Source organism: Cajanus cajan, chromosome 5 (genome assembly GCF_000230855.2).
Source record: "Cajanus cajan strain Asha chromosome 5, NIPB_CcT2T_4, whole genome shotgun sequence".
Taxonomy (NCBI): domain Eukaryota; kingdom Viridiplantae; phylum Streptophyta; class Magnoliopsida; order Fabales; family Fabaceae; genus Cajanus; species Cajanus cajan.
Window position 1 is genome coordinate 15,917,436 of NC_138521.1, and position 26,527 is coordinate 15,943,962.

General features: G+C 29.2%; 1 protein-coding gene across 1 annotated transcript; it reads left to right on the forward strand.

The window, feature by feature from the left end:
* Positions 1-15,020: 15,020 nt before the first annotated feature.
* LOC109790106 (binding protein) lies at positions 15,021-19,572 on the forward strand. The gene is made up of 8 exons (XM_083074994.1): positions 15,021-15,169; positions 15,251-15,375; positions 15,468-15,583; positions 16,105-16,186; positions 16,684-16,743; positions 16,820-16,927; positions 18,360-18,405; positions 19,167-19,572. The coding sequence occupies exons 3-8, from the start codon at positions 15,549-15,551 to the stop codon at positions 19,385-19,387; spliced, it is 552 nt and encodes a 183-aa protein (XP_082931120.1). The 5' UTR covers positions 15,021-15,169; positions 15,251-15,375; positions 15,468-15,548; the 3' UTR covers positions 19,388-19,572.
* The last annotated feature ends 6,955 nt before the right edge of the window (positions 19,573-26,527 follow it).

Below are 26,527 nucleotides of genomic sequence, written 5' to 3' on the forward strand. Positions count from 1 at the left end.
AGTTTCCTAAGGTTTTCTCTAAGGATATGTGTGGAGAAAAGATAGACACTAGAAAGGAGTTGAATAGTGTGTATCAAAACTCACACATTTTTCAAGTACATGAAGTAGTATCTACAACAAACGAAGGGTTGGTAAGAGTAATCAATAAACACAATGCTTTTATACTAGTTCACCTTAACCACCAAGGCTATGTCCAGTTCTCAATCCAACTAGATTGAGTTCAACTAACTTTCAACAAAGTTACAAGTATTCTTTTACCAAGCTACTTTTGGCTCAAACAAGTGTTCTTTGATTAACCTCTTCAAGTTATTAGCCAAGTATTCTTTTATAGACAAGCCTTTATAGACTCAACCCCAAGTATTCTTTTATACACAAGCCTCTCTAGGCTTAACCCCAAATATTCTCTTATAGATAAACCTCTCTAGGCTCAACCCCAAGTATTCTTTTACAAATAAGTCTCTCTAGGCTCAAACCCGAAGTATTCTTTTTACAAACAAGCCTCTCTAGGCTCAAACCCAAGTATTCTTTTACAATCAAGCCTCTCCAGGCTTTACCTTATAATAATGGTTATGAAGGTATTAAAAGGTTGCAGTTGTCGTCTCTTTTAGACATGATTACAACAAATCATTTGAGTAAAAGAAAGCTTTTGAAAAAAGATTTTCTAAGAATTGAGTACAAATTGTTTTTCTATACCTCTATTCTCTATTGTTTCTTCTTCTCTTTTGAATTTTAGAGTTTCTTATATTGTAGCTTTGAAAGACATGATCATTGCAGATTCTTGAGTTTGATTCATAGAATTGCTTTTTTTACTCTTTCGTCTAATCTTTAGAGAGGAAGTATCCGTTGGGGTAATAAATGCTTTAATTAATGTCTTTTACCTAAACGTACTCCTTATCCATAATAGATCAAGCTACTTACTAGAGTAGGGTAGCAAAGTGGAAACAATAGAAAAAAAAAAGTTAGCATGCAGGCGAGAATGTAGTCCTTTTTTAATGCCTTTTTTTTGTGAAATCCAGGATCTTTATCCTTTGTTCTAATACTCTTCATGCTTTTATAAACTTTTAATAGAATGTGAGTTCCAAGACAACAACTTTCAATCTATTAAGGTATAAAGCATTTATTTGAACATTTAAACTCATCAGTTACAATAAATAATGATTGTCAGGAACAGTTTATATGCTTCGTTTGATTAGTTTCATTTTATAGACGTTACTTCATCTTACGTAACCTAAAACAACGACTGTTACAATGCATTTTCTTACTAAAACATGTGGTATTTGTTATCATTAAAACTTGTAAAACATGAGGGATCTAAATTCACCTTTTGACTTAACAACATGTCTAGCTTACCACTTGAAAGAGACTAAATTTTCCATATACTTAGTACCTAATACAACACCCATATTTATAGCATCCTAAGATAGAAGTTGTACTTGAATGGAAATCACCTAAGTCAATTTTTAAGATTAGGAGTTTCCTACGATTAGTTAGGTATTATAGGAGGTTTATAGAAGATTTTTCAAGGTTACCCTTGCCTTTGATCAAGTTGACTAGGAAGAACTAACCTTTTGTATGGGATTCTAAGTGTGAGGAGAGCTTTCATGAGCTTAAGAGGAGATTAACTGGTGCACATGTTTTAGTGTTGCTCGACCCTAATGAGGCCTTTGTAATGTATTATGATGCCTCTAAGATGGACTTAGAAGGAGTGCTTATGCAGAAAGGGAAGGTAGTAGCCTATGTATCTAAGTAATTGAAAATCCATGAAAAGAACTATCTTACCCATGACCTAGAGTTAGATGTAGTATTTTTTGTGTTAATGTTATGGAGGCATTACCTGTTTGGATTTAGATTTGAGGTATTTAGTAACCATAAAAACCTTAAGTACCTATTTGACCAAAAAGAGCTTAACATGAGACAAAAGAGATGGTTAGAATTTCTTAAGGACTACAACTTTGAACTTAGATATCACCTCGGTAAGGCCAATGTAGTGACTGATGCTTTGAGTAGAAAATCCCTTCAAGTGTTTACCTTGATGGTTAGAGAGCGTAGCTTGTTTAGAGACTTTAGTTTAGCTTTTAAGTTGATCCCTAAAAGTATTAGATATTGAACCTTAAGAGTGACCAATAGCCTAATAGTTTAACTTTTTATTCAATTCATTCTGGATTGATGGCATATATATATATATATATATATATATATATATATATATATATATATATATATATATATATATATATTATTAAAGGTCGAATAGTCATCTTAAAATTTTTTTCGCTCAAAACTACAATCAGGACCCACTTATTTTTTTTAAAACTCTTCTCCCTTTAAGAATCAAAACCTTTCCTATTTGCTTTTTAACTAAATTATTAGTTTTTATTTTGAATAAATTTAATGATGTCAATTAAAGGCCATATTTTTAATGTCAATTATGTGTTTTTAATGATTTTTATTTGATTTTTTTATACTTTATTAGTCTTTTATTAATCCATAAGTAATATTTATATGTTCTCCTCCTTCACCTACTATTCTACTTTTTAGTTTTTTGCCTTTTATTTTTTTGTTTGCAATATCAAATTTTTTGTTCAATTTATTATGGATTGATGATATGTATCGCTATCTATATATTATTAAAGGTTAGATAGTTTTCTTGAAAATAATTTCGTCCAAAACTACATAGCTCATATCCATTTTTTTTTTTTTGTAAAAAAATAACTCTCCCACTTTTTAGGATTCAAAATTTTCCTATTTATTATAAAACTAAATTATTAATTTTGAATAAATTAATAGTTTTTAATGTCAATTAAGTGTTTTCAATAATATTTATTTGACTTTTTAATACTTTTTATGAGCCTTTTATTAGTCCATAAGTAATATCTCTATGCTCTACTTCTTCACCTACTACTCTACTATTTTAGTCTTTTGCCTTTTATTTTTGTGTTTACAATATAGAGTTTTTTTGATTCTTTTTTGTGTGCTTTCTGTAGATGGTGGGTTAATGGTAACGAAACTTAACACTAATATATATATATATATATATATATATATATATATATATATATATATATATATATATATATATAAAATTAAAGGTAGAATAATTTTCTTAAAATAATTTTCGCTCAAAATTATACAGTCTAAACCTATTTATTTTTTTAAAAACTCTTTTCCCTTTTAGAGTTTAAGCCTTTCCTATTTTTTTTAAAACTAATTTATTAGTTTTGAATAATTTTAATGACGCCAATTAAGGACATCATATTTTTAATAGTTTTTAATGTCAATTATATGCTTTTAACGATTTTATGCTCGCCTTTTGTTAGTCCATAAGTAATTTCTCTACTGGCTCCTCTTCACCTTCTACTTTGATATGGATTTTGTTAGTTTTTTTTGCCTTTATTGTCTTTGTAGTATCCAATTTTTTGTTCAATTTTTTTTGTGTTCTCTATAGATGGTGAATTGATGGTGATGAAGCTTAACAGTAGTTTAGAAAGACGTGCATGACTGAGATAAAACGTAAATATCCTCCTCTTCCAATATTTTATCCTTCATAAAAAGTTTACCATAAAAGGCTATTTTATTACTTTCACAATTCAATACATTCTTTATATTGACTCTATGTAAATTGTGTTATTAATATATATTCAAGTTTTTGCTTTATTGTTCAATTCTCACTACACGATATTTTTCTTCAAGAAGATAAAATATACATTTTCTCTTTTCTTTCCCATTATTTTCATTATTTTCTCACACATATTTTTGGGATTTAAGAACTCTTTTTATGTGACACCCTCTACTACACATATCATAACACATAAATAATAAAATCTGAATAACATAACTCCTTCATAATCAAATGCCAAACATGTCCATATAGAGAGCACCACATCTGTAACTTGAACAAATAACATAATTAGTGGAAATTACAAAAGAAATAATGTTAAGGTCTTCAAAATAATTTAATAGAAATAACATCTCAACCTAATCTTATCTATGCCCTCAATGTCACATGTCCTATCAGAGCAAAGCCCAACACTAAAGTCTAAACTTTATCACCAACATCCTTAGCCTCGTGCTAATAATCACCTGTATAACAAGCAAATGAAAACAACACAACGAAAAGGAGTGAGAATCATCTCACTCTAGCTCACAGTGTAGAAATGTACACCGTATAGCCAAACACAACCAAGGCATGTATATATACATAGCATAGATAGATTAACAATAATATCACATTCCACTCGGCCAAGACATAAAAAAAATCAATTTAACAAATAACATTAAAATGCATATGTAATGGACACGGACTACATATTATCATGCATGTGGCGCCAGTAACACATCACATGGTGTATTGCCGCTAGCAACACACGAAGAGTAGTCTAGGAGTACATGCCAGGTCACACCCTCTACGTACTCTCACTAAAAGGACATACTACTAGGGTCTAGTCGAGATAGCTAAGCCGCGCAAGATACATCCCATGCACACAATGGGCGAGACTGGGACTTACAAACTGAACTATCCCCAAGGACTTATCCCCTAGCTTTTACACAAGGGGGCCTTCCTTGGAAGTGTATTCCATATCATATCCTTAAAAACATCTATGTAAATGATGCATGTAAATCAAGACTCTATGGATTCTCATATCACATTATCATGTCTCATTATCATATAACATTATCATGTCATTCCACCATATCAATCTTTATCACATCACATACTCATTAATTTCATTCATTGAAGGATGAAATTGAATAACACAAGAAATTCACATCATTGCATATCATCGATCACCAAAGAGAAGTAACACATGATTCATATTGCACTAATAGAATTTGTCAAACAAAGAAGGAAATAAGCATAATAGAGCAATTGGCACTCAACCCCAAATTGGGCACTCAGTGCAAGGCTTCTAGAGAGTAATTTTAACTCTCTGGTTGAGTCACGCTAAGCCTCAGGCTCACGCATAACTTAAGGATAACAGACAACATTATCAACTTTCTATCACCTTGATGCTTAATGCTAGAAATGATGCTTAGCATGGTTTTTGCGATCAAAAACTCTACAGTTTGCAATTTTCATTTTTACATTCTGATAGGCTATGGCCAAGGCCAAGGAATCCAAGAAGTGATACATCGAAGGAACTAAGAGGAATGGGATGATGGACCATGGGCCAAGGGCCCAATCACTAGAGCTATGGACACCTTGAAGACCTGTGGAAACCTTAAAGACTATTGGGTTTTCCAAGCCCAAGGTACTCTTCGATTTGGACCACTCTATCATGAAGAGAAGGCATAGTTCTACTTGTAAATATCTTGTACATAGTTCTCTTGTATAGGCTTATTTTTGCCTTTGTATTTGTGAGGTACTTTAGTTTCTTTTATTAGTCATTGTATATTGATTCTAGGGTGGGTTACTTGGAGAGTTTGACTCCATTTAACCTCCTTTGTTGATACTCATTTTCTATTTTTTTCAGTAGGAAAAGAATGGTGGCATTTAGCAATGCTTGAGGGTGTGACTAGTAATTGGGTCAGAATTGGGCCTAGGCAAAATTGTACATATTGAACTCATTTTACTCCTAATTTTTCATATATTTGATTTAGCTAAGTTTCATCATCATTGGATGAACCTAACTAAACCAAATCAAACATTTTTTAAATAACCAAAGTGAGCAAAACTTGAGTTGGCCGCCCACCTTGCCTAGCTTCCTCTTTGGTCGAATTGCTTCTCTAATTCTCAAGGAGTTGAGAAGCTTGTGCTACAAGCTTCTCCTTAGCTTGCTTTCCAAGCAAGCAAGTGAGAAACTTGCTCCACAAGTTTCTAAACTCACCTAGAAGGTCAACTAACCTTACCATGGTTCCTAGTGAACCATGGTTAAGGTTAGCTTGCTCCTTAAGCTACCTACCTCTATATATTTGTAATTTCTACTCTTGTAATCACTTTTGACATTTATGAGACTTAGAATTCAGAAATTCTCTCTCATTTCAAGAGTCCAATTTCGTGGAGAATCTCCTTCTCCTAGAAGCTTCACAAAGGAACTTCTCCTTTGTGCTTGGTTAATCAAGTTTCTCTCCTTCAAGAGAAACTGAACCACCTTGGAAAGCATCTTCAAGCTTTTGAAGCTTGAACTCATCCAAATCATCCGTTGACGTGAAGAACCTCAAGAGAAGAAGGGACTTAGCATGGTTCAACTTGAAGAAACATCAATCTTCTCCAAGTAGTTCCATCACATTCAATCTATTCATACAATCGGTAAAAGCATTCTAAGTCATGCAATAAACATTCAAAACAATATACAATTACATCTTTTGATCATCTTCTCTTACAACTACCAATGCATTCCCTTAGGGTTTCCCATAGGAACCCATAGAGATCTCAAATCATATAATTACAATTCTAAAACTGAAATTAATCATTATTTCAAGCAATTCATACAATTAATTACACACAAGAAGAATAATAGGTAAAACAGACACAATTGAGAAAACCCTTCATATATGAGCATACAACAAACATAGGATTGAGGGTCAATCCCACTATCTAATATACATTCACACACCCAGAGCGAGGTTTCTCACTCCCCCTTACCTTGTTGAGAAGAAAAAGATGAACGATTAACTTTGGGGTGGTTTCCTCCTCCTTCCGGCTCTCCAAGCTCTGAAGCGTAAATGCGTACGTGAAAAAAAGGTAAAACTTAAAACTGATAAGCTTTCTCTCTTTTTTCTTTTTAAAACTTAACCACCCTTTAACCTTTTAGTAAAAATGTGAATCATAGTTATCAAAAATAAGTTGCCTTCCCTTATTATAAATAATTAAATAATATAACCTTTAATTATAAATCTTCACAATATATATATTCATATAAAATAATTACAATAATTACTAAATTCAAAATATTTAATTATCACAAATATAGTACGTCGCGATCTCGTGAAAAAAATAGTAAATAATAATAAAATAAATATCAGTCAGTTCTTATTAATAAAAATTAAAACATCACAATTATTAATAAAAGAGTTAATCACTTATACACTGCTAGTGTAAATTTTTTTTACATTGACAACCAATTATATATTTTAATTGTGTCATGTCACTGTTAAAATCTATACATTATTAAAAGTATATTAGTCTTTTTGAGAATTTTCCCGCTCAAGATTGCTCAAGATTACAAGTCGCACAGTCGAAATTATTTTTTAAAAACTCTTCTCCATTTTAGAGTTCAAACTTTTCCTATTTATTTCAAAACCAAATTATTAGTTAATGACACCGATTAAAGACATATTTTTAATAATTTTTAATGCCAATTTGTGTTTTTAATGATTTTTATTTGACTTTTTTTTTTATACTTTTTATGAGTTTTTTTTAGTCTATAAGTAATCTATATATATGTTCTCTTCCTTCACCTACTATTCTGCTATATTTTGTTATTTTTTCTTTTATTTTTACATTTGTAGAATCAAATTTTTAGAGACACGTTTTTAATAGTTGTTAATGTCAATGATGTATTTGCAATGATTTTTATTTGATTTTTTTTGAATAATTTTTAATGAGTCTTTTGTTAGTTCATAAGTAATTTATCTAGGTTCTCTTTCTTCACCTACTACTCTACTATGTACTTTGTTAGTTTTTTTTCCTTTTGTTTTTTATTTGTAGTATCAAATTTTTTTACTTTTTTTTCTCTATAGATGGTTAAATTGGTGGTGATGAAACTTAACAGTAACTTAAAACTACGTGCATGATTTGGATAAGATTTGAGTATTCTTCTTTTCCAACATTTTATCCTTCTTGAAAACTTTATCATAAACTATTTTATTACTCTCACGATTCAATATATATTTATTTTTCATATTGATTTTATGTGAATTAGGTTATTAGTAGATATTTAATTTCTCTCTCTATTGCCTAATTCTCATCCTACATTGCATTTGTCTTCAAAAAGCCGGAAGTACATTTTCTCTTTTCACTCTCACTCTTGTCATTATTTTCTTACACATATTTTCTCCTTTTATGACAATTGAAAAACATTGTACTTTTATTGTAAAATTGTGTTATAGACATTGTATTTAGTGTTGCACAAGATTAACAAAAAAAGAATGAGAACTTGATAGAATTTGTATACAAAAAGAAATACAGGTAATTTTTGTTTATTATTATGATTTATGATTTAATGTGTTGAACATGAATTATAATTATTTTTTTAAACATAAAATAATTAATTTTGTAGGAAAAATAAAGGAAAGAGAATTTATTAATATTGAATTACAAGTACTAGATAAGATGGATATCAAATCACTACTAGAAAAGTGTCATTTTCTTACGAATTTTCCTGCAAAAAAATATTTGTAGAATTTTTTTGTGAATTTTCCTGCAAAAAAATAATCGTAGAATTTTTTTGCGAATTTTCTTGCAAAAAAATATTCGTAGAAATTTTTTGTGAATTTATTTGTGAAAAATAATTTGCAGACATTTCTTACAAATTTTGCTACAATTTTAATGATCATAGAAATTTTTTTCCATGGTAAAAATTTGCAGAAAACATTGTAAGAATTTTATTTTTTTTCTTACAGATTTTCTTGCAAAAATAAATTCGCAAGTAATGTTTACTAAATGGTAGAAAAATTTTGCAGGTAACTTTTCCTGCAAAATTTTCTTGCAAATTTTAATCCGCAGGAAAATAAAAAATTATTTAAATTTATAAGTTTAATATTTTTAAGAAACTTCAAGTCCCACATCGATTGAAAATAAAACAATTAAAGAGTATATAAGTTGGGGCAACACTTACCTTGCAAGTTGATTTGTATCGTTGAGTGTTAGGCTTATAATCTACAATCTTAGAATTTAAAAGATTATGTATCACATGTTGGAGACGTGAAAACAAATGTTTCGGATGAATTCATTGTGAGCATTTGAAAGTTGATGAATTATTGATAGAATTTATAGTAATTTCTTTAACTTTTTTAGTAAAAAATATTCTTGCAGAATTTTTTGCGAAAAAATTCACAGAAAAGTTTCCTGCGAATTTTTTTTTGCAGGAAACTTTCTTGCGAATTTTTTTGCAAGAAATTTCACAGGAAAATTTCCTGCAAATTTTAAAATTCACAAAAATATATTATATTACCTGTAGATAAAATTTCATAGAAAAAATTGTAGGAACAACATTTCCTGCGAATTTTTATGAAAAATTCACAGGAAAAGTTGCATGTAATAAGAGAAATTCTAGTAGTGAATGTTACTGGTATGCTTTTTTTTTTTTATAGAAAAATTATATATCACTAAAAGGCTTGATATTTTTATTTGCCCAAATTATTTTTTTATCTTTTTTCTATTTTCTATTTTTCTTATCACAAAAATAATATTTTTTGAATTTGTATTTTTTCAATTAATTACATTTTGACATAATCAAATAAAGATTATTATTTTTTAACTAAGATCTATTTTTTTAATAAAATTATAAGGCTTAAATATGTTTTCAATCCCTATAAAATTGATGATTTTGATTTTGGTCCCTCTAAAATTTTTCTTTGTTTTTCATCCTTTTAAAATTTATAAATATTATTTTTGGTCTTTAGTAAAATGATTAAATTTTGATTTTTTTTTTGTTCGTCCCTGGAGTATCCACCGCCGATAGCAGTGACTAATCTCCTCGCTACGAGAGAGGCACCTCAAAGGGTGAGATAACTGATCCCAAGATTTAACGCGACTACATACACAAGGCAGGATTTGAACCCCTGACCTTGCTTAAGCGTGGATTAACTCCTACCGCTGAACCACACGCTTGGGATTTTGATCCAGTAAAATTCTTTCTTTGATTTTTATCCCTTTAAAATCTAAACCAATTATTTTTAGTCTCTAATGATCATTTTAAGATGGATAAATAACATTTATTTAAAGATCCATAATTTTTTTTAAAAGTGCTAAATATCAATATGATATCAATAATAGTTATAGATAACACTTAAAATGGTTGTTTAACATTTTAATAAATAAAAATTAGTTAAAAAATGATCACATAAAAATAGAGACTAAAAAACAATAATTTTAATTTTATAAGGACAAAAGAGAAAAGAAAAATTTTATAAAGACTAAAATCAAAACTTGTTAATTTTATAAAGACTAAAAATATATTTAAGTCAAATTATCATTATAATAATTAATTGCAATCAATTATTGCATTAGTAATTATAAAAAAATTAAATAATATCGTTACAATTAGTATTAAGTAATCAATAACTTAAATTGTTATAAATGAGTAGTAATATATATTAATAAAAATAAAACATCGAATTTAATTAAAAAAAGTTAATTATAAAATAGTAAATATTGTATAATTATTATTAATTATAAGAATTATTTTTAATTTGTGAATATTTTTATATTTTTAATTGTTAAAATAATAAATATTGTATATTTTGTCAGATACATTTTCAAATGTTGTTCTTAATACGCTTCACATTTTTTTAAAAGTACCTTATCTTATAATAAAACAGATAACTTTCCATAAGTTCTCCCTACAGTATTATTTTCTTAAATGATTACTGTTAAATGCATAAATTCTCTATAAGTTGTCCATGCAATAACTCGCCCTTAAAATAACTATTAAATTGCATGCACGTAATTAAAATAATATTACATTAAAAATTTATTTATTTATTTATATATCATGTAATAATTAATTGATATTTTCATTTGATTAATGTTAAATAATTTATATATATATATATATATATATATATATATATATATTAATAAATATGAAAATTAATTTTCACACACAATTGATTTATATTTAAATTAATTTTTTTTCCAATAGTAATGCTATCTTTTATTTGTTCTTCAACTTTTACATACAATGCATAAATAATTATAATATGGTAATACATTAGATGATATATTAATATTAAATTTTTAAAAATTTGAAATATAAATTATATTAAATAAATGCTTCTATCATAATTAAAGAGCATATAAGATAATAAGACTTATTAAAAAAGACAATGTAGTAATTACATAATATAGAAATCACTAAATTATTTTATTATAACATCTTTATATTTAATGTAATTTAAATTAGGATGGTAAAATGGGCCATGATTTGCGGTCAATCTGTTGGTCCGTCAAAAATTGATGGATCGAACCCATCATTTCAACCCGTCAAACCCGTCAATCTGCCGAGTCAAATGGCGGGCTAGCTTATCACAACTCGCCAGTCTGCATTTAAGGTTCTTGTTAAAAAAATAGTAATTTGTAAGTTTGTATTTTGGTTTTGATTTTGTTGTAAGTGGACTAATTTGTATTTTGTTTTGTTGCAAATTTGTAATTTGCTTTTGTTGAACATATATTATGGACAACATGTATGCATTTTCAATTTCATGTGATTATATTTATTTATTTGTAGTAGTTTTTTTTATTTGAACATAATATACATTTTTAAACAATGTTTTAGTGGTATGCGGGATGGCCCGTCGACCCACCCTTAGGCCGGGCGGGCCAACATTCCTAGCCCGTTTTTCAATGGTGGGCCGGGGCAAAATGGGTTGGGTTGGCTCATTTTGCCACCCCTATAGTTTAAATGTATTAAATAATGGATATAAATATTTTTTTTAATAACAAAATTAATCCTATTATTAGTAAGAAAATAACATATTAAATAATATTTATTTTTAAAAATTATTTATTTTTATATTATAATTTTATGATTTAATAGTTTTTTTATTAATTATATTTAAGTTTTATATTTGTACAGTAATTAATAGTTAATGTAATATATTGATTTATATTATTATTTTAAAATATAATGATCATGTTAAATATTTATAAAATTTTATTTTTTAAAAATGTAAGTACCATTTATTTTATATATCAGTAGAGGGGTTGAGACACTTCATGCCTCTAATAATTATATGTAGATAGAATATTAAAAGATTGCATCTGATTATTTAGATAAGATATGACTTTTTTTTTTACCATGTGAGGGGTATAACAGTCCACTAAAAAGTGGAGATAAAAAAATGGTTACATACTCCCGAAATCCCCTTTATAATAGGTATAGATGTAATTCTCCTCAGATTTTCAACGGCTTCACTCCACGATATTTCACACGATAACATTTTACATAACTTCTCATTAGTCAACACTCGAAAGGGTAGCTCTTTCTGAGATGTATGTCCACTTTTTAGGATCAACGAGTGATTCCACAAACCAACACAAAACTTTTCGGTATGCTTTGTCCTTACTCGCACACTTTCTGAGAAACTTTCCAAAAGGTCACCCATTTTTAAATTGTTCTAAGTCAAGCATGCTTAATTATAAAGTTCTTATGAGATAAACTACCGAAACACAGATGTATCTTGTTGGTATAAATAATACAAATGAATTCCTTTAAGTCATCATCAACTATATAATCTTATACTTGTACAATCTCTATATCCCTCTCATTGGTGTGTCTAAACTGTTACAATAGATGTATAATTAAATAAAATAAATATAATTATTTTCATTAATAAATAAATATATTATGTATAATTAAATAAAATAATTATTTTCATTTTTTTTAAATGTTGTGTCTATTTAATATTCTTAAGTAATTAAACTTTTCATATCTAATACTATTTAATAAATTTAAATACATTAAATTTTGGTAAAATAAAATGATAAAACGCTTGTAAATAGTAGTCTACATGCATATAATCTCCAATTTAATCAAAAATTTTTTTTACTTCTTTCATGTAATTATTTCTCTTGAGATTATTATTTGTATTCATCTTTTTTAATAAAATTATAAGGTAAGACATCAAAATGCTATTTTCATTATTACAAGATAGGATGTTGAACAATGAAACACAAAATTAATATTACTTATCTTGATGTAGAAACTAACACATATTGATTGAGTATGTATGTACACCAATTTTATATAATCTCGTAATAAAATCATCAATATTAAAAGTTTGATGTAAAATATAATATTATTATTAACATATTCGTTCAGGACCGGTCTAACATATTATTATAATATCTTTAATAAAGAAATATAAATATTTTAGAGATAGCTTGAAAAAAATAATTATATTTAAGATAGGTTTTTTAAAGAGAAATTTTAAGAAAGAAAAAAAAATGACTTTTAAATTATAAAACCTTAAAAAGAAAACTATATAAATATTAGTATAAAGTATTTTTTTTTGAAACAGACCTATAGCAAGGATTTTGTTAACTTGGCCTTTAGACCGACTATGTATACACTAGTTACAATGAGTGAAAAATATATTAAACTTATTATTATATATATTAATTTATAAATATCATATAAACAACTTTTTTATTCTTATAAAGTAAAGATAATAATTCTAAAATAAAAATATACGTTAAAACTTGAAACTAATAAAATAATTTATTGTTTTAATATATTTATTATTATTTAAAATATATATTAATAAAAAACCCGTAAAATACACTGCTTGTGTTGTGTGTTACGGAACCTATTCCCATCTAAAATTTGCCCTAAGGAGAACATACTCTCATAGTTTCTTTTCTATTGCCACTCGCCTTCTCTTCTCCTTTTCAGATTTCCGTCTCTCTGGGAAGGGCACCCAGCAAGTAAGTTTCCTCTCTCATCTCTCTCTCTTTGCGTGCAAGGATAGTGGGAAGAAAATTAACCTAGCTGCTTCTTGCATATAGGTTTTAGATAAACTTGCACCTGAACCTTATAATTTTGTTAATTAAGCATTGCCTTTGTTTCTTTGATTTAGCCTTTAAGTTTTTAAGTTGTGTATAATCCTATAAGTGGATGTTACTTGAAATGTGCTTCATTAGGTATACATAATAGCTGAGAATTCCCCTTAAGATTCCTTCAGGGTTTTTGTGGTCAATTAATTCAGTGGAGTTGTCCACTCAATTTGTCATATACTCTGTTTCTTATTGATTCTTTACCATATTACTATCTTGGATTATCTATTTCAGAGTCGTTTATTGAACAGTCTAGAGGCATAATGGGGAATAATTTTGAATGAGAAGGTTGTTTCCCTAAATCTAGTTGAGCTATATTTTTGTACTGAAAAGCTGAAGTTTTGTATTAAGTTCTTTTTCCCCCAACAAAGGACAATAATAGATGTCTAGTGACTCTGCTGTCCAGCAAATTTTCTATGTGTCATTGTAAAGTATAACAATCAGTTGAATGAATTGAGAGCAGAGGCATGGGTAGACACCAGTGATAAATGATTTTTATTCTGCTAAATGGGATGATCTCTATCAAAGCCATACACATATTGTTTTTATTGAGTCCTTAAAATCTATGATAAGAAACTTGGGAGAACTACACCCTAAAAGTTAGCCATTGTAGTTGGAGAACCCAGATCAATATAAACTCCCACTAGAATTCCACACTTCCATTGTGGGACTCAAGTTTCATATCTTGCGATTGGATCCTAAAAATATACCTCTTGGTCTCCATATTCTAAGTTGTACACTTGTACTGAAGACATGCATGAGCACCTTCTGATTAAAAACCTACTCTAAACTTGGTTTAAAACTATGGCTATATGAATGTCATTTTGGGCTATCATTGTGGATTTTATGACAAATAGGTTTTATTTTGATAGACCGAGTTTGTGAAACTATATGCTTCCTTGTATCCAGTGTTGTGATATGGTATTATATTACATTTTCTGTTTTGAAATAAAATGTGTTGATGACCTGTGAAAAAGGATACTGCCGCATGGTATTTTTTCCTTTTTAAATGATAGTTGATCTTTTAAATTAATTGAGACTCAAGCACAGGCATTGTTGGTACTTAAATCAGACAAAAACAGAAAAAGAAGATTCATTATCAAAAGTATAAACATTTGCAGCTTATGTAATTTCCAGTAATAGGTATAAAATAAAATGCTATGCACATTGTCAATGGGGTGTAACATGGAATTTGACTGATGAATTCCTGTTTTATAATTTCAATGTAGTGCCTTTCATTTGTATGTGTTCCTGTTTTTTAACAAACTTGACTCATGGTGACAATTTGTCTTTGTAGCATCTAAGTTGTGGGAAAGGAGTACCCATTTCCATCCAAAGCTTAGTTCACAGTTGCATTTATTTGAGAAGATAAGATGATGCCAAGGGCATTATTGGCGAAATTTATTCAGAAACGCCCAACTGTTTCTCTTTTCCAATTCAATCAACAGGCATGTTATTGTGCTTTTAATGCAGTACCCTTGTCCTGTTTCAACATCTTTGCTTATCTCAAAGGTTTTGAAATTTTACAGAGAGAATTGCATAGCAGGAACAAGAAAGCCTTGGAGTTCATTGCAAAAGGCTGGAATGCTTTGAAGGAGGTTGATAGAGTCATCGATTATTGTGAGCTAAATGATAAGGGCCTCATTCCTCTACTTAGGGTAATAAATACTTTCTCAACCTATTACTATTTGCTTCTTTATTTGAGATTTGATACAAGAGAAACAGACACTTATTTGAAGTTCAATATTAGACAGCTAAGGAAAATTTTGAGCTTGCTTTAGAAGCTGACAACTCCAATACCCAAGCTAGGTATTGGTTGTCCAGATTGCATATGAAATATCATGTTCCAGGAGCTAATAAAGCTGTGTAAGTAAATTCTTTCTCTCTATGATGTATTCTTTCTTCCATCTCTTGATATTCTTCATCAATAAATGCAGAATTATGTCATGTTATTCAGACTCTATTATTTATTATAAATTATTATGAAAGTCACTACATGGAGCCTATGGTTCCCTACAAAATTGTTCAAGTCAAGCTACTTTCTGATGTGAACTCAGCTGAGTAGCAATCCACATTGAAGGGCCAATTAAACATTATGTTCACATGGAATGGAATGCCTCAACACATTATAAATCTCATTTTCAGTAGTATGATGAAGTAGCGATTCTCTGTTTTGTCATCAATGACCTCCATGTCAATTTTGTGGTTTACTATTTAATGTTCTTTTTTAAACAGTTCTCATTGACTGTGTACCTTGATCACTGTCCAGTGATCAGTTTTTTTGAGGTTTTTGGTGCTTGGTTGTTTATTCAAGTCACATAAAAATTCTCTGGATTCTATCTACTGTGAATTCATGACCATATTTGCCTTCTTCCCTATGCAAACAGAGGGGCAGCGTTATTGGTAGAAGCAGCTGAAATGGGTGATCCCGATGCACAGTATGCATTGGGTTGTCATTTAAGAGTTGAGGTGAGGATGCTCTAACCCTTCTGTTGTGGTGACATCATTTAAGTACATAGTTGCCAACTCTGCAAACATTTTGAGCTTATGACAGTAATCATTCTTTGATGCCTCCTTGAATCACTTAATGACTATTAAGTGCTATTTGCAGATTTAAGTTTTTGATTTTTTTTTTTTTGTGGTTATCAAAAGAGATGTATTACCTTATGGATAGCAGTGGTAGGCTAGAGCTCCGAAAAAATGGCCTGGCTGTGATATTATGTATTTGTAATAAAATGGTGACTTGCTAGCAATTCCTTGTTTCTTTGTTCACTTGATTGCTTTTGTGCCATTCTATTAGATTTCCATGATGTACTTGAGTAGGAAAATTCTTCCATGTGATCCTTCTTCACTCTTTTATGAGTATTATCCATATATACATTATTGGATAAGGTGATATATGAAATTTCGGAGCTTTCTTTAGTTATTTTTACTAAAATGTTTTTTTTTTAAATATTTTGTGACAGAATGACGATGTTCAAACTGATCAACAAGCTTTTTATTATTTGGAGAAAGCTGTGGACCAGGTATGTGAACCTATGGAAGGTGTATGGTTATCATGATCTACGAATGTCCAACTAAACCTTGGAATATATGTTCTAGTTGCATCCAGGTGCTCTTTACCTTGTGGGTGCTGTATATTTGACAGGCGACTGTGTCAAGAAAAATATTGCCGCAGCATTGTGGTGCTTTCACAGGGCATCAGAGAAGGTAATTAGAGATGGAATATACCAATTAATCAAATTTAAGCCACTGATTTTATATAAAATTCTTGCAACTCGTTCTGCATTTGCAACACTGTTTTCTTAATATTGACGTACAAATTGTTCTTACAATCTTTTCTTATGTCTAGTTAATTAGACTTTGGAGTCAACATATTTTGGAATTTAGATATCATTTGGTTATATGCTGTTATGATTTATTTAGCACATGCCCCTAAAAGTGCATTCCTTACATCACCTAACAGTTTTTGCATGGACTGAAATATTTATAACATAAAGAATTAAAAGAACAGGCTTCTTCATACTTTATAGCACGCCATAGCTCCTAAAATAAAACATCAAAGGGTTGTTGATAGTGTTCTATGGCACCATAATGGCACAGCGGGGTGGTTGGCCTCTATAGAGCAGCTATTGTAGGCATTTTCATGGTCACAGTGGTTGCAGTCGAATCTGATCATGGCCCAGTTCACACGTAGCACATTGATGCTTATGGGTTTTGAACACACCATTTTGTCCCTGTTGTAATGTCATTTTGGGGCTTTCTTTGGAGCTAAAAATGAGACTTTACTCTTGGTTAGACCTAAAAGGAAAAACCCTGTTTGTCCCTCAATTCAGCAACTACATCTGCAAGGAGCCAAACACACGGCCTTCTCTCTCTTTCTCTTCTCTAGAGACCCCTCTGCAGCTCTGCTCTTGCCTACCCACCTTTACTAGACACCACCTCTTTGATGGCCGTTATCAGTCACCATTACTTCTATGTTACTGTTTCCTTCACTTTTATTGTTATTTACTTGTATGTTTTGCTTAAGACCTATGACTTCTGCTATTGATAATTATCAATATGTCATTAATTTTCCATATCTTTTGAGAATTATATTTAATTATGCACATAATATATTTTATATGTATGTATAAAAAAAAAATTGAAGTAGTAGCTGGATCTTAGGCACCACCCCTACTTTGGCATTTTATTGGCTCGGTCGCCACATGCCATTATTTGGAATTGATAACAAGGTAAAAAATGTTTCATGAGCCATGACCTGCTAGAGTTTTATTGATTGCTCATGCTCTGATTTGCAGTAATTAAAGTTTTGTTAAAGTTATATTTGTGTCTTGATTCTGCTTCTAGAGCTGACGCTGGTTTACTGAAAAGCTAATGACTTATTTAAATCAAGAGGCATGTTTGATGGGACCCGTTAAATGCTTGTTGAGACTTGTCTTCTATACCGATGGATTAAATGGGAAATAGTCCTCCTAGTTTGAAACTTTTTTCTAAAGGACCTCTTAATCACATTTACATGTTTGTGTTGTTGAGGATTGGTATTGCCTTTATCTCATTTACATGTGTAAACAAGATAAATATTTAGCTGCTTGTTTACAGAGTTAGTCTTTGTTTCTAAATTTCACTCTTAAACATGTAGGGCCATGCTGGGGCAGCTATAGCGTATGGATCTCTACTTCTTAAAGGTAAGCTTGTCATTCTGTATTATTCTCATCTTCCTTTCACCTTATAGTGTGGTATATCATTGTTATAGGCTACCTTATGCTCATAATATTTATGATTAGCCCTACAGGCACTTTTAACTACTCGTAATGTTTACCACAGAGTGGTTGATACTGAATTTGACCTGGATGAATGACAAGTAACAAGGATGAATGAGAAAGATGCGTTATCTGAGTATATAAACATAAAGCACCCAGAGAACACATGCATATAGATATGTTTAGTGAAAAAGTCATTTTTATATGAAATTGTGAGGAATAAACTTAGATTGTTGGTATAGTGGAATGCAATGTCAAATACGTTTAGGTTCGAACAATTCCAGGATAAGATTGAGCGTGCAAGGGATAATTGATTGATTTCTATTTGAGTATGCCATGTGCTGTGCAAAGAGAAGATAAGGCACAGTCACTTTCAACTTATCAATAAAAGGAAATGATACCTGGCATTATATTATGTGATTGCCAAATATCAAAATTCCCTTATATGTGAACTTTTTTTTTTTTTTTTCAATGTTGATGATAGGAGATTTGTTTTCAAATACAGATCTCGGTTAACTTATTTTATACTTAAATTTTTTAAAATAAATATAACAAAATAAAAGATTTCATTTGATACCTTATGATTTTCTTATAATTTAAGCAAGTGTAAATGTTAATTACCTTACATAAATAAATTGTTTAAAGTTTGTTACTGAAAAAAAAATAAAATATTGTGCCTCACTCAGGTGTTGAGGTTCCAGAATCGTTAATAAAATTCAGTTTGAAGAGAGGTGCAGCAGCTCATAGACGAGGGAAGAATAAAGGAAATCTTGCAATTGACCCCGTGGAGATGGCAAGAGAAAAGTTTCAGATAGCGGCAAAAGCAGGGTGTGACCTTGGATTCAAATGGCTTGCAAGGTTAGAGGAGGAAGAGAAGCGGTTACTCACGGAAGGACATTCAGATTAAATTCACAAGTTTTGTGCTATTGGTAGCACAACCCTATGTGAATTATTCGGTTTGGCTTCTCTGAATTGGGGATTTTAGTCATTGTTGAAAAAAATAAAAATAAAGTTGTGGATTTTTATTAATGTATAGAGTTTGTAATGATTGTCTATTATTGAACTTTTTAATCTACAGTTGAAATTTCTCAATTTCCTTTTAAATTTTTATTGCTAAATCCTGATTTAACTGTGACATGTTTGTGCACAAAAGTCACTTTAGTTGTTAGTGTGCCTGTTTACATGTATATATGCATGTGCTGGAGCTGTTGGCTAATCAAAGTGATGGCAATTTTTAACCATACCCATCAGTTGTCTAATTCTTGTTTATGCTTTATTTTTTTTTTTCCCTTTTGCATTCTAATAAACATTATATTAGTGTGTATATAATAAATGATTTTTTATATTATAGAAATTGACAACATAAATTTTTTTAATATATAATTATATTTTAGGTTTGTAATCAGTAATTTAAATTCAATGTTTAATTTTAGTTGACATATTCTTTGAAAAAATTATTGAAATTTAATATCAAAATAGAAACAAGAAGCTAGATTAAAAAACATTAAGCAATAAGATTAATTATATTAATAAAAATAAAATGAGTGATTCAAAATTATTGAGAGAAAATTTTGAGTTAATATGTAAAATATACTTCTAAGGGTGGAAAAAAATAATTAAAAACATTAAATCAGGGAAGTGCATGTCTTTTTTAAGTTTTGCATATTTTAATTAATGTATAGGGAATACTCTGACTAAATACAAACACTACAACTTTTCAGCAACACTAATAATGTGTTCTAATATCTCTTACTACTTTTTTTTATATAAATGATTCGAGATTGTCCATAGTGTTTATGAATGTGTAGTTTGAGAATATTATATATTATAAATCATTGTATAAATGCGTATCAAAAGATATTTATATTTTAACTTCTTATTGTGTATTTGAGTGACACAATCTTGATAAACTATATTTTTTTGGGCCGATTATAAATTATATTTTAGTATACCCTGCATATGCACTAATACAGACACACTTTATATATATGGCTATGAAAATTAAATTCAAAGAATAAAATAAGTGATTAAAAATAATATTCTAAAATATTATAAAAAGATACTATATTGAAAAGAGAAAATAAGTGAATGGTTAAAAGAATCACCATGCGTTGTTTAGGTATGTCTCATTACTAAACAGAGTAACCCAAAACCCTAATCTACTTGAATGACTATGACGTGAGTGGGGCCCAGAGTCAAAGAAAAAAGCAAACATAAAAACAGAGCAAATGTACAAAAAGAAATGCCCCAAAAGCGGTTTTCGATATTGTGGGCGTTTTCTGCTTATTTCTGAATTATCATCTTCGTTGCTACCATCACTTGATACTCGAATTCACCTTCACTTTAATCACGAATATCTGGTTTCATCGAGAATGAGAATGAATATTAATAATATTTATTAAATCAGAAATGGAAATGGAGATGAATATATATTTATTTGTAAAATATTTATATTCATACCTACTTTAAAATTTAAAATTTAAAATTTATTTTTTTTAAAAATTTATTTGACATTTATATACTTTATTTTATTTTAAATTTATGTTAAATTAAACTTAATTAATATAATATTATAATTTTTATTTTATATTGTATTTTTAGAAATTTTTATAAAAAATATTTAATTAATTTATAAACGAATATGATATTCAACAAAGATGAAGATATAAACACAAATTGTATACCTATTAAATATGTTGAGAAAAATATATATAAGATACATGAAAGAAAATAAAAAATAAAAATGAGTATTATTATCATAATATCTTACTTCTTATAACTCTATCTCGAACTCTACTTAAGTAGTTAAGAGTATCTCTAGTGGGAGTTATTTATAAGAAATTCTCTGTATCACATCATGTCATATCAGTTCTTTTTTACTTTATGAGTTGCTTATATTTTAGTACTGAAATTTCTACAAGCAACTTTGTTAAAATTTAAAATCATAAAAATATTTGCAATAATTTATTGGAGATTTATATTTGCAAGAATTTTTGCAATAATTTTCTACAAATATTTTTTCGCATGAAAATCCTTGGATAAATGACATATTTTTAGTAGTGTTTTAATCTTTATATATAATATTTTATTTCTTTTTGATCTCTATAATTGTATAAATATTATTTTTAATTTTTATAAAAATAAACAAAAGGAACTAAAAGGAAAAAAATGATATGTATATAGACTAAAACGGAACGATTTCAACAATAGAGTTTATGAAACTATAGAGATTAAAAGGATAAATAAATTCAAATTTTATATCATGTTATGTAAGATTTCCATGGAATGGTTGGTACGTAAATTTTTTTGAAGAATGTAAAATTGGGAATACTTAATTCTCATATTTAGTTTACTAAGTTTTTGACCCATGAACAAAATATGTAAATTTAGAGATTCATTTATTTGTTAATTAATTTCTTAATATGTATGATTAGTTTTAATCTTTACATAAATAGTACTTATCCTACAATATTATAAAATAAGTGTCATTTTAGAAAGTAAAATATAAAATAAGTGTCATTTTAATTTTTCATATAAAAAGGAAAAGTAAATTATAAAATAAGTGTCATTTTAATTTTTCAGTGTAATATTAATTACTTTTTTATTTATATCCATAATAATATTTTTTTTTAGAAAAAAGTTGTTCTTGCATTGCATCGCTTTTATCAAGGTTAATTTGGTAAAATTGATATTATCTTTCATTTATTTATTATTCTTTTGATTTGTTTAAAATAACTTAGGAAATTACTTATTATTATGGAATAGAGGAAGTAAGTTATATTAAAGTTTTTAATCTAGCATTTATGATTTCACGAGTTATGAGATCCTGAACATACATCTAACGTATTTTATTTTTTTAATAACATAAACATTAATTCACAAAGTGAAATACTCTAATTAATGAAATCATTTGTTTTATATGATTTACAAGTTGAAATCTGACATACTATTACCCCCAACACGTTCTAATATGATATTGAGAAAACACATACTTTCTAAAAGAATTTAAATAAAATAAAACTCTTGAATATGCATGATAAAAGGGTTCTAACTAGGGATGACAAATATACCCGTACCCGTGGGTAATACCCGAACCCGTCCCGACTTTGACGGGGAATACCCGGTTTGACCGGGTACGGGTACGGGTAAAACCCGATATATTGAATCGAGTACGGGTACGGGTACGGGTATGTACTTACCTGCCCCGTACCCGTACCCGTACCCGTCCCCGTTCTCATTTTTAATTTAATATTCACTTTTAATTTAATTATATTAAAAAATTTTAATATTTTTTTATGTATGATTATTTATTATAATGTGAGATAAAAAAATAACCTAATTATAATTATAATATAATAAAAAAATAATTTAAAAATATTATTTTTTATAAAAAAAATAAAAAATAAAAAAATTGACGGGTACGGGTACAGGTACGGATATACCCGATACCCGACGGGGATGGGGATGGGGATGAAAATCCATACCCGACGGGTATGGGGACGGGGATGGGGATGAGTTTTACTTGCGTGGACGGGGACGGGTATCATGAAACCCGTACCCGCCCCGCCCCGTTGCCATCCCTAGTTCTAACGTCTCAAAAACTCCGATATTATAAAAAGGAAAATAAAACAAGATTAAGTTTGTAAACTTAAGCACAAAACTAGTTTTTACAAATCCTTAAAGAAAACAAAACAAAACAAGGTAATGTAAGACTCTAAAAACACTATTCTCAAAAAAATAAATAAATCAAAATAAAGGTTGTCCACTAACTTTGATGTCACACTAATTAGAGAAAAAATCTAAAAAATAAAGTTGAAGTCTCAAGCTTCGTCTCCTTCATGCTTAACTTCATCTATCTGATCAACCCTTGCATGACTTTTAGGCCAAACAAGAAAAACCAGAAAAGCAAGCACAAGAAGAGTGAAAATATATCTAACACATGCATACACATATATAATACATATGGATAGCATACTAACACACCAACCACCACAACTCATATCAATATAAGGAATTCAATTCTCAATATTCATAATACTCCATTCAACACATAAAACTCAAAATCATCCACGTTCACTTTTCAACTACTCATACTCTTAATTTTATATGCATCTGACTCCAATCTCGACATAGCCTTAATTAGGAGCTTAAAGACAAAGGAGTCTACAACACAACACATGATTACCACATAGTTAACACCTATATATACTATTCACTCTTAGTACAAGGAATTAAATAAATTAGGATCCAATAAAGGTATCACAATTGGTTCTAGTTGCCTTCAATCTAAATGTTAGAGGTTTCCCACTATAAGACCCTCAAAGCTAAGGTAGAAGACCATAAAGACCTCCTACAAAGAAACACATCCACTTTTTAAAAAAGTATGCATGTATGCATGGACTCTCAAACACAACCAACAATGTTAATGCACTGTGTTGAGATTGTTGAAGTTATGGTAGTTGTTGAGTTAATTATTGAGTCAAATATTGAAGCCCCTCATAAAGATCTTTATGAAAATTGAGGAAGATATTTTAGTTTTGATGATGTAAGCATTAGATTCGTATAGTTTTGTTTAGTTTGCTTCATTGATTTTTGTATTCAAGGCTTATGTTGAAAAGGATAATGTATTGCTTGTTATTAGACTTAGGTTTGGATGTGTTTGCTTACTATGATGAATTAATTTCAAAATTACATCTTGTTTTAGAAAGCATAAAACTCATATTTCAACTTAATGTTTCTCATTTCATGTGAAAACACAATGTAAGAGATTACAAAACACAAATGGAAATTGGTTTATTCAAAAGAATCCATGATTAAGTCAAGTAATAGATTGTCATTTTAGGTAATAAATTACTAAAGCTTAGTTTTGAAGTGGAATTCAACATCCTCTTTGTGATAATCAATTACTTATTCATGTAGTTGATTACCATGTTGACTTTTGAGTGAAAACAAGTAAAACAAGTTGGAAAAGCCTTAAGATAATTGATTACCAACTTTAGTAATTAATTACCTTTGCTGAAAAGTGAGTTCTATAGTTCCTAGAACACGAGATAATCAATTACTAAGATCAGTAAACAATTATCTTAGTTCTTTTTTCATCAAATTTCATTTTCATTAAAAATTGGTAATAGATTACCTGATATTGGTAATAGATTACTGCTGTTACGAGTTTTTAATGTTGAAATCTTATTTTCTCTATAAATATAACTCTTTTCAAAAACTTAAAAAAAAAAAAGATATGGAGAATAATCAAAAGAGTGAAAAAGAGTGAAAAATAAAAATAATTTTCAAGATCTAAAAATTATTTTTGAGTGAAGACCAAATATTTTCAAAACAATCAAAGAGCAAAGAAAATTCAAGAAAGATGTTATCTTGAAAGAAGTTCAAGAAAATCAAGATTGCCGAACAATTCTTTGTGGAAGATCAATTTGTACATAAGGTGTATCAATTATGATCTTTAAACTTGTGTTTGCATAGCTAGGTATGTTATGGTATGTTCCTCTTTTGAGATAAGGGTATCTTAAGAAAGAGTGAGAGAAATCTTGAGATAGGTTTTCTCTAGTGGATTCTTGAGGTGCAAGAATTTTGGTGATTGTATAATCTTGTGGGATCAAGATTATGTGATTGTGTTTTTTTTATTATAATATTGCTTGTACATGGTGTTTGTAAAGAATATTGTAGTAGAAAGACTAGATTTAGTAGGGAGCTAAGTCTGAAATTAGATGTAGGCCTTTGTAAGACTGAACCAGTATAGATCACTTTGTAATTTCTCGCTTTACCTTCATATCTTGTTATAATTCTTGTTGAATTGATAAAAAATAATTTCAAGAAAGTAAAATAAATTTTTTATTGAATACTAAAGATTGTTATGTTGTAAAATCTGATATGATATGTACAATCTGGTAATAAAGTGAAAGAAGGTAATTACTAAAATCAATTTGGATTACAACTTCTATTCCCTGTGTAAAAATATGATATACTTTGTATCTTGTTTGGTTTGTAATCTGAATGTGATTAGTAAAAGTTGTATAAGAAAGAAAGAAATTAGTAACGAGAACAAGAAAGACCATTAGAAGCCATCTAAGTGAAGAATCAATTCAACCCCTTTTCTAGATTCGTGTTCTACCCAGGACCAACATTGTGCCATCTCCATCATATGTATTGCTAAACCTCTGTATTTGAACTTCTCGAATGATCAAGCCCTACATGGATTGCCTCATATCAACACCATCATCTTTTCAAGATTATGTCAAACGTCACATGCAAGGATCTCAAGTTAGTTAATACATACATCTTGAATTCTTAACATCAATAACATCTTGCAATTCTCAATCCATCTTGTTATCTATTCACTGTTACTATCACCATTATTATTATCTCTTTAATTATAAATCTCCCTTAATTTTCTTCTCTTTTTAATTAATCAATTATGAAAACCTCTCATATTTTCTAAATTATGATAATGTCTTATCTTTCTTAATTATAAATCTCACACTCTCTCTTGATTCCTTCTATTGTTTACTCATCTAATCACTCTCTAAATTAGTCTCCTTAAGGTTTACTATTACACTCCCAGTGACATTGTGCTTAGTGAAGCATTCCTTGTGCCCATCATGGAGAGGTTAAGGACCTTTCTATCACGTTTGTGCTTGTTGTGGATACCCCACGCCTAGTGTCAAGTCAAGGACCCTTCGGTGCACTCATGCCTAGCATTGCCTTGACCACACCAAGCATTAAACATTCAAAAAATTGACATCAAAATTTTCCTAATGAGACACATATCACCCAGTGTCGAGAGGATTGAGAACTCACTACAAGAAATTTTGAAATTACAGACGACCAAAATCCGTGGGTAACACTTCATTTTTGATGAATTATAGACGAACAATAATTCGTCGATAAATTGCTAGTCTGAAATATTTACCGACAAATTATAATCCGTGAGTAACTTTTCGACAAAATTACCCATAGATTTTTTCCGTGGTTAATTACCCATGGATTTTACCATGAAAAAAATCCGTGAGTATTGTTGAGAATATATTTTTTA